The following is a 12,140-nucleotide window of genomic DNA, read 5'->3' as shown; positions in this document are numbered from 1 at the left end:
ACTGAATAGCCTTGCGTAATCTGTAAACAGCCTAGTCAGTAGCTTGCGGGCCCTCTTTCAGCAATGTTGACCCGAGCTGGCTCTGGGGCATCTCTTGCTCCCGCCCTGCCCCCTTAAGAATGAGAGCAGAGCTCTATTTGCTCTGGGATGTACCCTACACACTGGAACAATACCAGGGGCCTGGAGCACTTGTGCTGGTGTTTGAAAGCTGAAATGACTATGGAGTGCTCCGTTCCTCCAGTTCTTCCTAAAACATTAATCTTCCCACGTGTCCCAGCCCCAGGTATAGTGGAAAGGGGGTTCCCTGGGCGTGTTGTCAGGGGTTATTCAGGTGAGGGAATAGCTTTTATTGGCCCAACTTCTGTTGGTGGAAGGCACCAGTTTTTGAGCTACACGCAGCGCTTCTTCAGGTTACCCATTCCTGGTGCCACTCAGTGTGTGCTCCGCTCAGTCCCCAGCTCCGGGCAGGGCTCCCACGGTGCAGGATGCAGTTTGAGTGGCGTCTGGCATGGAGGAGCCCTGATCTGAGTGGGGGTTTGCGCTGGGCCTGACTCAGTGGGAGGCTGTTGGATTTCCTGAGCACGTGCTGAGAGGCACCAGGAATGGATAACCTGAGGAGGAGCTCTGGTAGCTCGAAAGCTTGTTCCTTCCCCCAACAGAAGTTGCTGCAGCGAAAGCTATTACCTCACCCACATTGTGTCTCCGATCCTGGGACCAGCACTGCAAATGAAGGATTGTTCACTCGGGTGAATGCAGAGTTCACTCCCTAGCAGCTGTCCAAGTGTTTGACAATTGCACTATTCTGCCGAACTGCATTCAAGGGGTGACTGGTGAGGTGACCTCTGATGTCCCAGACCATCAGCCAGTAGTGACAGTTCTTCATAGCTGAAGTTTTTTAAAAAAAAAAACCCTTAAATGTGCAGGAGGAATGCGGGGCATCTCGGCAGATAAAATGTGCTTTTATTACAGTTTTTCAAAGGCATAAAACACGGGGCAATTCTGACAGTCGCCGTTAGTCCTGATGACATCACAAACCACTGGAGCTTTGCTCTTGTGGTTGCCAGGTTGTTGGAATCCTTGGGGTGGGGATGCGTGTGAGTGAACTTAGCTCAGTTGCCCATGTAGCATCCAATGCACAGTAAATGATGTGGTACATAATGCATCAAAAGTACTTCTCATCCCAGGATCTCAAAGCACTCTACAAAGATGGGCCTTAGCCCCGGTTCACAACTGAAGAAACTGAGACCAAGGCTAAAGGTCACGCTGAGGGCTTGTCTACCCAGAGCTGCACTTGTTCACCTACAGATGTGAATGTAAACTGCTCTAGTTAAACCACTGCAAACTCCTGCATGGATGGTATTTTGGTTTAAGAGCAGCTTATTTCAGTTTATCTTAAACCTGTTCCTAATCAACTTAAGCAGAAATAAGAGTGGTGACACCCGGGTTTGTACTGGTTTAGTTAAATCAGTTTAACTAAACTGGTGTAACTTTGTGTAGACAAAGTATGAGTTGGGGGCAGGGTCAAGAGTAAAACTTGGCTGTCTAGAGCCCTATCCACTGGCCCTGTTGTCTTACCTGCAGTGTAGGTTGTCTGTGCCATACGTGTGTCATGCATGTAGTGCAGCTTTGTTCCTCGGCTGTCTGAACGTCCTGCAGATGTTGAAGCTGGCTGGCTGCGGGAATTTCAGCGAGGCCTCCTGGTGAAGGCATTGGACTGGGACTCCAGCTTCTGCCTCTGGCATAGATTTCTTACCCGCAGTGGCCTGACCACTGCCATGTATGTCTGCACTGGAATAAAAAACCCCGCAACATGGCCGCCACAGCCCAGGTCTGCTGATTTGGGTGCTCAGGGCTTAACCATTGCTGTGTGGAAGTTTGGGCTCAGGCTCTGGGTCCCTCCCCACTTGCATCTACTCAGCAATTTTACAGCCCCACGAGCCCAAGTTAGCTGACCTGGGCCAGCTGCGTCGTTTAATCACTGTGCAGATATACCCTTAGTCTCTCCGTACCTCAGTTCCCCATCTGTAAAACGGGCATGATGATCTTTCCTTTCTTCCAGCCTTGGTCTCTTGTCTGTTTAGACTGTAAGGCTTCTCTGGGCGGGAGTTGTACCGCCTTCTATCTGCATCGTTAGAGCCGCACAGGCCCTAGTCTGGACGCATTATCCCGGTATAAAGGTGCCTTATTCCTGTATGAGGAGGGGAATAAACGACCCCAGTCTGAAGATGCCTTACTGGTCTAGCGTATTCCCCCTCTTGTACAGGAATGGCTATACCAGCATAGGGCACTCGAAGGCTGTGTGGAACTATGCCCACACTGGGGTGGTACCGGTGTAACTATGCTGGTAAATACAGATCACCCACGAACAGACAGTTATACTGGTACAAAAACCGTGTCACCTGGGCCTCTGTTCCTTGGGGCAGGGGCTCTCGCTGTGTGTGCACATTGGGGCCCTCATCTTTTCTGGTGTCTAGGTGCCACTGGAATATAAGTTCATCTGGTCACATCTCACCAAATCCGTTCCCTGCCATTGCAGGGGCATTGGTGCACCCCGGTCCCTCCTATTCTCTGCCTGTGGCACACTGTAGTTTAGTCTCCGGAGGGCTATAATAATTTGGTCTAATCCAAGTTCTTGGGCTCAGTGCAGGGGTAACTGGCTGGGGTTTCGTGGCCTCTGACGTGCAGGAGGTCAGACTAGATCTGGTGGACCCTGTGACTCTATGCTAATGTGTGGGGCTGTAATGCTCTTTGGATAATGTGGAGGTCTGGCTAACCCAGGCCATTCCAGGACTTACATTGTGTGTTACTTAGGCGGATACAAAACGTGCTGGTAAAACGATCTTGATCCCTCCTCTTACCCTTTTTGGCTTCTTTATACTGTGCATTTAATAACACTCCTACTTCTGATCTCAGTGTAGTCAGTCACTGGAGCAAATGTGAGAATGAGCTTGTCGCTGTGTGAGTGGGAGGAGAGCAGAGCTGTAGACAGCTAGATGGCAATGGGATCTCTCTTCAGAATCCCCTTAATGAGGGACGTGGAGCTCTTCTCGTTCCAAGGTGATGAAAGCACTTCCGGAGTTGATGGAAGAGACACACTCCTCTCTGATGTTCACATGCTGCCTATAGAAGGAGACGAGCTCTTTGCCACCAGGGCAAAGGCTGCAGAACTCCTTAATGAGAGGCTGTGCTCCCCAAAGGGACCTGCCTGCTGCAGGCTTCTGGGGAATCTGCTCAGTGCTTTTAGTGTGGGAAGGCTCCTGGGTCACAAGAATTGAGGCTTTTTGTCCTCCGCCCACCATCCCCTCAGCAGCTGGGGACCCTCCCTCCAGGTGCCAAAGGGAGACGTGCTCAGCCAGCAGTGGGGCAGCACCCATCAAGTGTCTCAGCTTTCAGCACCTGTGGTCCTGCTGGCTCTCTCCTCTCCTCCCATTCTCCTTCCCGAATCAGCGTGTGAGCAGCAGGGCTGCCCCCAGAGTGTACGCTCCCCCCGTGAGCAGGGTTACTGGGTGGCAGCAGGATGCGCTGCTGAGTTGCTAGGGAATGGCTCACGTGTCATGGTACATTACTTCTAAGCGACGGATGATGCCTTTGCAGAGGAAGATGAAGGGTGGGGGCTGCTTTCTCCTCGCACTGCCTGAAAGCCTCCTCAGAAGCCAGTGATGCTAGTATCAGATCAGTTCAACCAGAACAAGAGGCAAATTAACTTGACCTAGATCTGGATAACCGAAGAGACCTACAAATCCCTGGTTTCTGTGCCTTTAAAACCATTGCTTGGGAGCAATGTAGAGAGAAATCTGTACTCCCAACAAGGAAGGAAACCAGCTAGTTGTTTGTTACAATCTTCCTGTCTTCTTATAATTCCCTCTGTCTGTCCCCACCCCCCACCCCCTCAGGCCCATCCGCAGCCATGCGGAGGGGTAATTTTCCTCTCCAGCCTTCACATTGCTGGCTCTGGCTAATTGGGGATACCAGTAACTCTCAGTGAGAAGGTGCCCGCCGCACGTTTTGACCTGGTTACTATTCGTACTTCCTAAGAGGCATGTTCTCCTTTTTTGAGGCTTGTTCCAATTAACACTAATAAGCTCCACTTGTTCCTACTGCAGAGAGCACCCTCCAAATAGCCTCGCCTCCTGGAATCTAGGAAACCCAGCCGAGGAAAACTCTTTTGGCTGGGGAGATTTTGTAAGTGGCAATGGTTGCCCCTTGGTTCGGCTATATGGAGAATAGGCTAGCACACAAGATGGGAGGGACAGAGGAAGGATGGTCTTGGGCTAAGGGCAGTGTACTGACAATCGGCAGATTGGGTTTCTGTTCCTCTACAGGTCATTGAACCTTTCTGTTCCCACTTCCCATCCTCTATAAAACGGCTGTCCCTGCTTCCTGCAGGAGGACGGGGTAGAGTACCTTAAAGCTTGTGAGCTGCTCAGATTCTATAGTGGTGAGGAGTGGGGAGAAATGCACATAGTGGAGGGGAGGCAAAGGAAATCTCTGTTTCAGCAGCCATTGCAGATGCGTGTGGTGGGGGAGAGGGGCACTTCATGCTGAATGGAGGTGAAATGCCACCTCTTCACCTTGGTGCTTCAGATCTCCATGTTCTCAAATGGTTTCAGCCCTTCTGCTAGTAGGGGACTCTAGGTCTAAGTGGGTGACAGTCGGAGCCAGCGAGCTGTGCAGTGGCAGAATTTCTTTGCAGGGATTGTAGGACACAGATTTTTGCTACGTTCATCGCTTTTCTTGTTACCGGAATGAGCTCAGTAATTGACTGGGAGGTATAGCTGGGCTCTGCTAGTTTTGAGCCTGGGTTATAACACTCTATCTTAAATATGGCTAAGCATTCATCATCCAATTTACAGATGGGGAAACTGAGGCACAGTCACTTGCCCAAAGTCACCCAGCAGGTCAGTGCAGACCTAAGAACAGAGCCCAGATCTTCAACATCTGGCTTTGTAGACTAAAGCCGCTAATCCCCGTTCATTCCCCAAGCCATGCTGGAGAGAGCGTGCGTTGCAGCTGCCAGTGCTCTCCGGGCTCTGTGGCTAAAGGCCGGGGCAAGGTTATCCCAGCTGTGCTTCTCCATCCATCAGGAGTGGATCCCTGAGTGATTAATCCTCCATCTGAAATGCCATTGGATCTGTCTCTCTCCCCCCCGCTCCTCCCCATGTAAGAGCCCAGAGTCGTCGTCGCCCCCAACCTGGGAGACTGACGGCTCCAGTCCTGTTCATTGCAAGTGCTGGAGGTTTTAATGGCAGCCGAGCTCCGGAATGATGGGACCCAGCTGATGTGCCTCTCTGGCACCCAGCCTGTTGCCATGGCAATGGCAGGCATTTGTGCTCCTGCAGGATATTGCTTTCCTATAACCTCCCTGCTTCATTCTCTTGCTCACACAAAGAAAGCAAGTGCTTCGGCGGCGCTTTGCGGAAAGATGTGTGCTGCATACAAAACACTCCTCAGCCTGCCCTCCCCAGATGGACTCCTCTCAGGGTGAGCGACAGTGGAGAACCTCAGTACTGTACATAAAGTGCGTGCTGAGCCAATGCAGGAAAAGCAGGCTCGGAAGGCAGATGCAGGAACGCTGCATCACTGCGGCTCCTTTTCAGGAACCGAGGCATACGGCTATGATTTAGTCACAGAGGTCGTGGAATCCGTGACATCCAGCGACCTCCGTGACTTCAGTCTGTGGCGGTCGGGAGCTGCAGCATCACCTGCCGCCCACAGGGCAGGGAGCTGCGGGGTATCCCACTGCCTCTGGCGGCCCCTGGAGCTCCAAGCTGCCGCAGGCGGTGCGGGTACCCCACAGCTCCCGGCCGCCACGAGTCATTGGAACTTTTTGTGTTTAACTCCCTGTGGAAGGTGGTGGTCTTTTGGGGCATGTACTGTGGGACCAGGCCCTCAAGTCAATGGGAGACCTTGTTGGCTTCCAACAGACCTGGGATGACTTTGGAGCACTGTTCTTAAACTCTGGTAACTTCCATTTCCAGATACCGTGTCCTCACTAGCTAGAGGGCAGCTCTTGCTCACACACTCCTCGTTCCGGATGGCACCTGAGCTGAGTCACTTTCCTATCTTTAAACAAAGCCATATCTGAGGGCTAATCTACATTAGAAGCACTACAGCAGCACAGCTGTAGCACGTCTGGTGAAGACGCTTTATGCTGACAGGACAGTGCTCTCCCGTCAGCCTAATAAAACCACCTCCGCAAGAGGCTCTTAGGTCGGTGTAGCTTACGTTGCTTGGGGGGGCGGCTTATTCACATCCCTGAGCGACATAAGTTATAGCGACATAGGCTGTAGTGTAGACAGGCCTGGAGTGATTTGAGCCCCCAAAAGACTGAGAAACTAGGTGAAAATGTGCAGCGGATATTCCTCTGTATGGATGACTCCAAAAGGACTGATTAGCTTTGAGACCTGACTTCTGCCCTGCAGCCACCCCCAAATAAATTGTTCCGGAGTTGGGCCAACACATGAGAAATCTCAGCCCCAAAAGGACATTGTTTTAAAATGGGGCTTGAAAGGACTGTGCCGTGCTATCCCAGCCTTGGCTCTATCATTACCACAGTATTGACCACACAGCCGTGTTGGGCCTTGCTTTCTCTCTCCTCTCCTTGCTCTCTAGTGCTAAGATTGTTGTTGTCCTTTATTTTCCCCCGGAGGGAGTTGCATGGAGTTACTTAACAATGTTTGTGTGTGCAGAGACCTCCCATGTGTATTGGAGCCTTTTGTTTTTCCCAGTTTCCCAAGCTCTGGTCTCTGTAGGTTAATACGCTCTCTGTACACAGCCGCGAAGGCTAAACCAAATGTGGGTGTGTTTCTCCCCTCCCTCTGAGCCACTTGAACATCCTTCCTGCTGAGCTGGAAATCCACATGGCCCAGCAGGGATGGGAGTTGGTTGGAGGGGCCGCATCTGTTCAGTGAGATCTGAGCCCAGAGGGTGCTCTGTTTTCTGGCCCCTACTCCTTCCCAGCCTCTGGCAAGCACTAAGAGGGAATGGTTTCAGCCAGGGTTTGTTTTGTAGAGTGCTGCCTACTTCAGTGCACAAGAGTGCTGGTGAGCAGAGCTGCTTCTGGTAGCATTGGCCAATTACAAGTGGGTGAGAGGAGGGCTGTGCCTGTTCATCTGCGTACTTTCCTTAGGCCTTTGTAAAGGAAACAGAAGCTGTAATCAGGAGAGAGCTGCTATTTGCATTCCCCAAATCAGCTTGTCTTGTCTCCCGCATCTGCTCAGGGCGGCTCTGGCTGAGACTCTGAGGGCTTGTCTGCATGGGACATGACTGTGCAGCAAGCTGATGAGCTGGAGAGTCACCCCCTGGCTTTCCACACACGAGCTTACCGTGTAGACAAGCCCTGAGAACCTGTCTGAGAAATGCTGTGTTGTGCAGGAAGTTGGTCTGAGGCTAAGGGAGATGGATGGCTTAGAAGAGGACAAAGTCCAGGACTGAAAATCAGAAGAACTGGATTCTCGTCCTGATTCTTCATACAAGTCACTGAGGTTGCCTACAATGGCATATGGCCCATCCATGACTTCTGTTAGCAGCTGGAGATAGGGCACTAGATGGGGAGGGCTCTGAGTTACTACAGAGAATTCTTTCCCAGGTGTCTGGCTGGTGGGTCTTGCCCACATGGTCAGGGTCTAACTGATTGCCAGATTTGGGGTTGGAAAGGAATTTCCCCCCGGGCCAGGTTGGCGAGGCCCGGGGGGGGGGGGGGGGGGGGAGTTTTACCTTTCCTGTAGCATGGGGTTTGTCTCAGTTGCTGGTTTGAACTAGAGTGAATGGCAGATTCTCTGTAACTTGAAGACTTTAAATCATGATTTGAGGATGGCGAAAACTCAGCCAGAGGTTAGGGGTCTGTTACAGAAGTGGGTGGGTGAGGTTCTCTGGCCTGCAATGTGCAGGAGGTCAGACTAGATGATCACAATGGTCCCTTCTGGCCTTCAAGCCTGAGTCTTGGCACCTAATTTTCCCCATCTGTGAAATGGGGGCGGTGCCCACTGCCTGAGTGCCCTGCAACTTTATTGTCTAAGCACTCTGAGACACAGGATTGCCACCCCCAAGACTTCAAAAATCACAAGAGGCTTAAAATTCATGATTTAAAAAAAAATACATTTGGGGTCTTCATTTGCCTTCTGGCTTTTGAGTTTTTTGGGTCACTTTTCAAGCTCTTCTCTGCAGCCATAAGGATTATACTATTAATAAAAGCTGAAATTCCCAAATAATCACATGACTCCAGGAGCTGTAAATATGTAAGTAAAATGCCAAATACTCCGAGAATAAAATAGCAAGAGGTGGCAACACTCTGGATGGTGTATGTGGGATCCACTCTGCCCAGTGCCTGCGTGCTGGTCGGTGCAGCAGGGCTCCCCAAAGGCAACAGCCTGTGTCTCAAGTTGTTTCCATGCTTTACAAATCTCCAGTAAGGAGGAGGATGGTGAGAGAGAGGGAGGTGACCAATAAAACAGCTAGGGATGGAGAAAGATCCATTATTACTGGTTGGGACATGAGGACAATTGTAGAAAACCGTAATTTTCCTCATAATCTTGTAAATGACCACTGTGGTGGGGTAGAGAGGAGAGCGGGTGATGGGGAAGTCCTGTGCAGAGAATGACCAGTGTTTGATAAAGCTGTTACGTTCATTGTTAAAGCGTTCAGCCTCAATCCAACATAAACTCCTTTTCAGATAAGTGAGGTGTCCAATGCTAGATAAGCCCATTAGCTAGAAGTTTCTTTTGAGTTGATCAGCACTGGATTAATGTTGCCATTTTAAACAGTCTTCGGAGTCGATCCATTGAGATTAATTGGCACAATTCATAGCTCTCTAAGCTGTCATTCTGCTCAGTGAGATGGCACTGCATTGGCTGGTACCTGAAAGACTTTCCTTGCAAACAAAATGGTTGCTAGCTCCTGTTTAGATGAAAACTACATTCAAGAATAGCAGAACTCTGTGGTTGGCTGCAGAGTGCCTGGAAATCCCCAGCACAGATTTCCCATGCCTCCCTCCAGTAACATTGCTGGCTGTCCAGGCTGGTTTGCAACATTCATTGCATGCTGGGAAAATGTCTCGTCCAGTTACCTCCTTTACCTGAACTTTTCACTTCTCTTGTGAAGTGAAGCTGAGAAGTAAAACCATTGGCTTTTACCAGATATACTCTGGGTGGAGGGCAGCAAGTCCTGGTCTAGTTGGTGCTGACTGTAGAAGTTTGGCCCAAGTTTAATGGTCACCTGCCCCTTTGCAGTCACACAATAGATCTTCCCTATCTCTGCCCCGCCCTTCTCCTTGGCAGGTGTATGCCAGGAACTTCACGTATTCTTGCCGGCAAGTTAAAGTAGTATGGGCTGGATGAATGGACTATAAGGTGGATAGAAAGCTGGCTAGATCGTCGGGCTCAACGGGTAGTGATCAATGGCTCCATGTCTAGTTGGCAGCCGGTATCAAGCGGAGTGCCCCAAGGGTCGGTCCTGGAGCCAGTTTTGTTCAATGTCTTCATTAATGATCTGGAGGATGGTGTGGACTGCACCCTCAGCAAGTTTGCCGATGACACTAAACTGGGAGGACTGGTAGATACGCTGGAGGGTAGGGATAGGATACAGAGGGACCTAGACAAATTAGAGGATTGGGCCAAAAGAAATCTGAGGTTCAACAAGGACAAGTGCAAAGTCCTGCACTTGGGACGAAAGAATCCCATGCACCGCTACAGACTAGGGACCGAATGGCTAGCCAGCAGTTCTGCAGAAAAGGACCTAGGGGTTACAGTGGACAAGAAGCTGGATATGAGTCGACAGTGTACCCTTGTTGCCAAGAAGACTAACGGCATTTTGGGCTGTATAAGTAGGAGCATTGCCAGATCGAGGGACGTTATCATTCTCCTCTATTCGACATTGGTGAGGCCTCATCTGGAGTACTGTGTCCGGTTTTGGGCCCCACACTACAAGAAGGATGTGGAAAAATTGGAAAGAGTCCAGCGGAGGGCAACAAAAATGATTAGGGGGCTGGAACACATGACTTATGTGGAGAGGCTGAGGGAACTGGGATTGTTTAGTCTGCAGAAGAGAAGAATGAGGGGGGATTTGATAGCTGCTTTCAACTACCTGAAAGGGGGTTCGAAAGAGGATGGATCTAGACTGTTCTCAGTGGTACCAGATGACAGAACAAGGAGTAATGGTCTCAAGTTGCAATGGGGGAGGTTTAGGTTGGATATTAGAAAAAACTTTTTCACTAGGAGGTTGTTGAAGCACTGGAATGGGTTACCTAGGGAGGTGGTGGAATCGCCTTCCTTAGAGGTTTTTAAGTTCAGGTTTGACAAAGCCCTGGCTGAGATGATTTAGTTGGTGTTGGTCCTGCTGTGAGCAGGGGGTCGGACAAGATGACCTCCAGAGGTCCCTTCCAACCTTGCTATTCTGTGATTCTATGATTTCACTGTAAGGAGGAGTCCTAGCCTCCCCACTTCTACCTGGTCCATGTCAGTAGGGTTAGGGTTGGCCTTTTGGATCCGATCTGCTTTCAATCACTTCAAAAAGAAAGGGCTCGAAGTCTCTAATCTCCTGCCACCTCTGCAGACTCGCCATGGTGCATTGTCATTGCTCACCTCTGTGCTGTCTGTGCCTCTTACCAGGTTATCCTGAAGGACCTAGAAGTTTTGGCTGAGATCGCCTCCTCTCCTGCAGGTCAAACAGAAGATCAGGGGCCATGTGATGGCTCTGATATGCGATCGGAGTTGCACATTCCCGTCAAAGCCAGCCAGCTGAGCTCCTCTGGTAAGTGCCCTCCATCCGCACCTTCCTGACAGTGATCTAAATTGCTAGGCATCCTCTCACTTCCTAGTTGCTTCATTTCCCTTGAGGCAAAGTGGCACCTGTCCGATTTGGTCTGGCGGAGAGGGACTCTCTTGGAGTAATACCAGTTCCAGCCCCCACATCACTCGAGTATTTTGGGATGCAGAAGAGTATGTCCTCCAGCTGCTTCATGGCAATCTACTTCAGATCCTATCTACCCATCTGTGGATTCAGCCACGAAAGCAATCCACGGTTCCTGCGATATGTTGATATCTGATAGACTGATCACATTATTGCCACACTTGAATGGAATTGACTTTTTTCAGAATTAAGTCAGTGCCCAAAATAGAACAAATTAAACTCTCCTGATTATAGAAAGGAGAGCTGGGGAAGGAGGAGCAGTGAGCTGAGCCATTCGTCAGTCAGATGCCATATAAATATAGAGGCCACAAACTTTAAAATGTACCTGTGCCCAGTTTAAGCCACCTTGATTTTTTCCCCAGTTTCTGAGCCTCACAGAAAATGCACTAGATGGGCAAGGTCCAGGATGTTAAGCTGGAGGCTTCCAAAAATGGAGGCACCCAAAATGTAAAGGCCCCACTTGAAAACGTTTTGGCCCGTGTCCATCATGTTACACAGAGATGAAGCCAAGGACACTGGGAATGTCTCTCTGTAAAATGAAGTTGTACGTTGTCCCGAGAGCCAGGACAGGTGAAATGTTAAAACTGGAGGAGGGGAATCTTCATATTTTGAGGTTTTATAGAAAATGTCATTTACAATTGTTCATGTACCTCTGGAATCCACCCGCTTCCCCAAACAGCAGTTCAGCTCCTCCAGACCCTTCCATCTCACTCCCCTCTCGTGCTGCAGTTCTGTGGAGCTGCCTCAGGACTACAGGCGAGGGGGGTGATTCCCTGCTCCTGGACTCTCACTTGCGCTACCTCTCATTGGGATGAGCCATACTGAGTACACGTCCGCCTGGAACTGGTGAGGAGATGCTCAGCTGTGCCTCCGCTGCCACTCTCCGTGCTACTGCGGCTACACTATTTATAGCTGAGCTAGCGTGAGCCCGTGTGTGAGTAGTGGAATCACACCCCTAGCTCCTAGGGTAGCCATAGCCTGCATGAGCACATTCCTGCATCCTCAGAGCCAGGCATTTCCTGCTGAAGTTAGATTGTCAGCGTCTCCGGGTAGGGGCTGTCTGGTCTCTCTGTAAAGAGCCATGCACATCCATGGCACTTTGCACAAATGCTAATAAAGAGTGGTGCAGCCACCTACGTGCCCTTCTGCCTCCCTGCCTTCTCTTCCTCGATGTCCACAGACTGCCTCATTGCCAGTAAAGTCTGGGCCCAAAAGCCTACTTAGACCCCTCTAGA

General features: G+C 50.4%; 1 protein-coding gene across 1 annotated transcript in view; it reads left to right on the top strand.

Annotated features, from left to right (window-relative positions):
• The window catches only part of LOC112124992 (protein VAC14 homolog), a 174,183-nt gene that overhangs the window by 51,186 nt on the left and 110,857 nt on the right, over positions 1-12,140 (top strand). Inside the window, exon 13 of the mRNA XM_026653821.1 lies at positions 10,605-10,746. Within this exon, the coding sequence (XP_026509606.1) occupies positions 10,605-10,746 (142 nt within the window). The remainder of the gene's footprint in view (positions 1-10,604; positions 10,747-12,140) is intronic.

Source organism: Terrapene carolina, unplaced genomic scaffold, assembly GCF_002925995.2.
Source record: "Terrapene carolina triunguis isolate 2854851 unplaced genomic scaffold, T_m_triunguis-2.0 Scaffold165, whole genome shotgun sequence".
In the NCBI taxonomy this organism is placed as follows: domain Eukaryota; kingdom Metazoa; phylum Chordata; order Testudines; family Emydidae; genus Terrapene; species Terrapene triunguis.
Note: the sequence above shows the minus strand (reverse complement) of the source record. Positions and strands in the feature narration are given on the sequence as shown.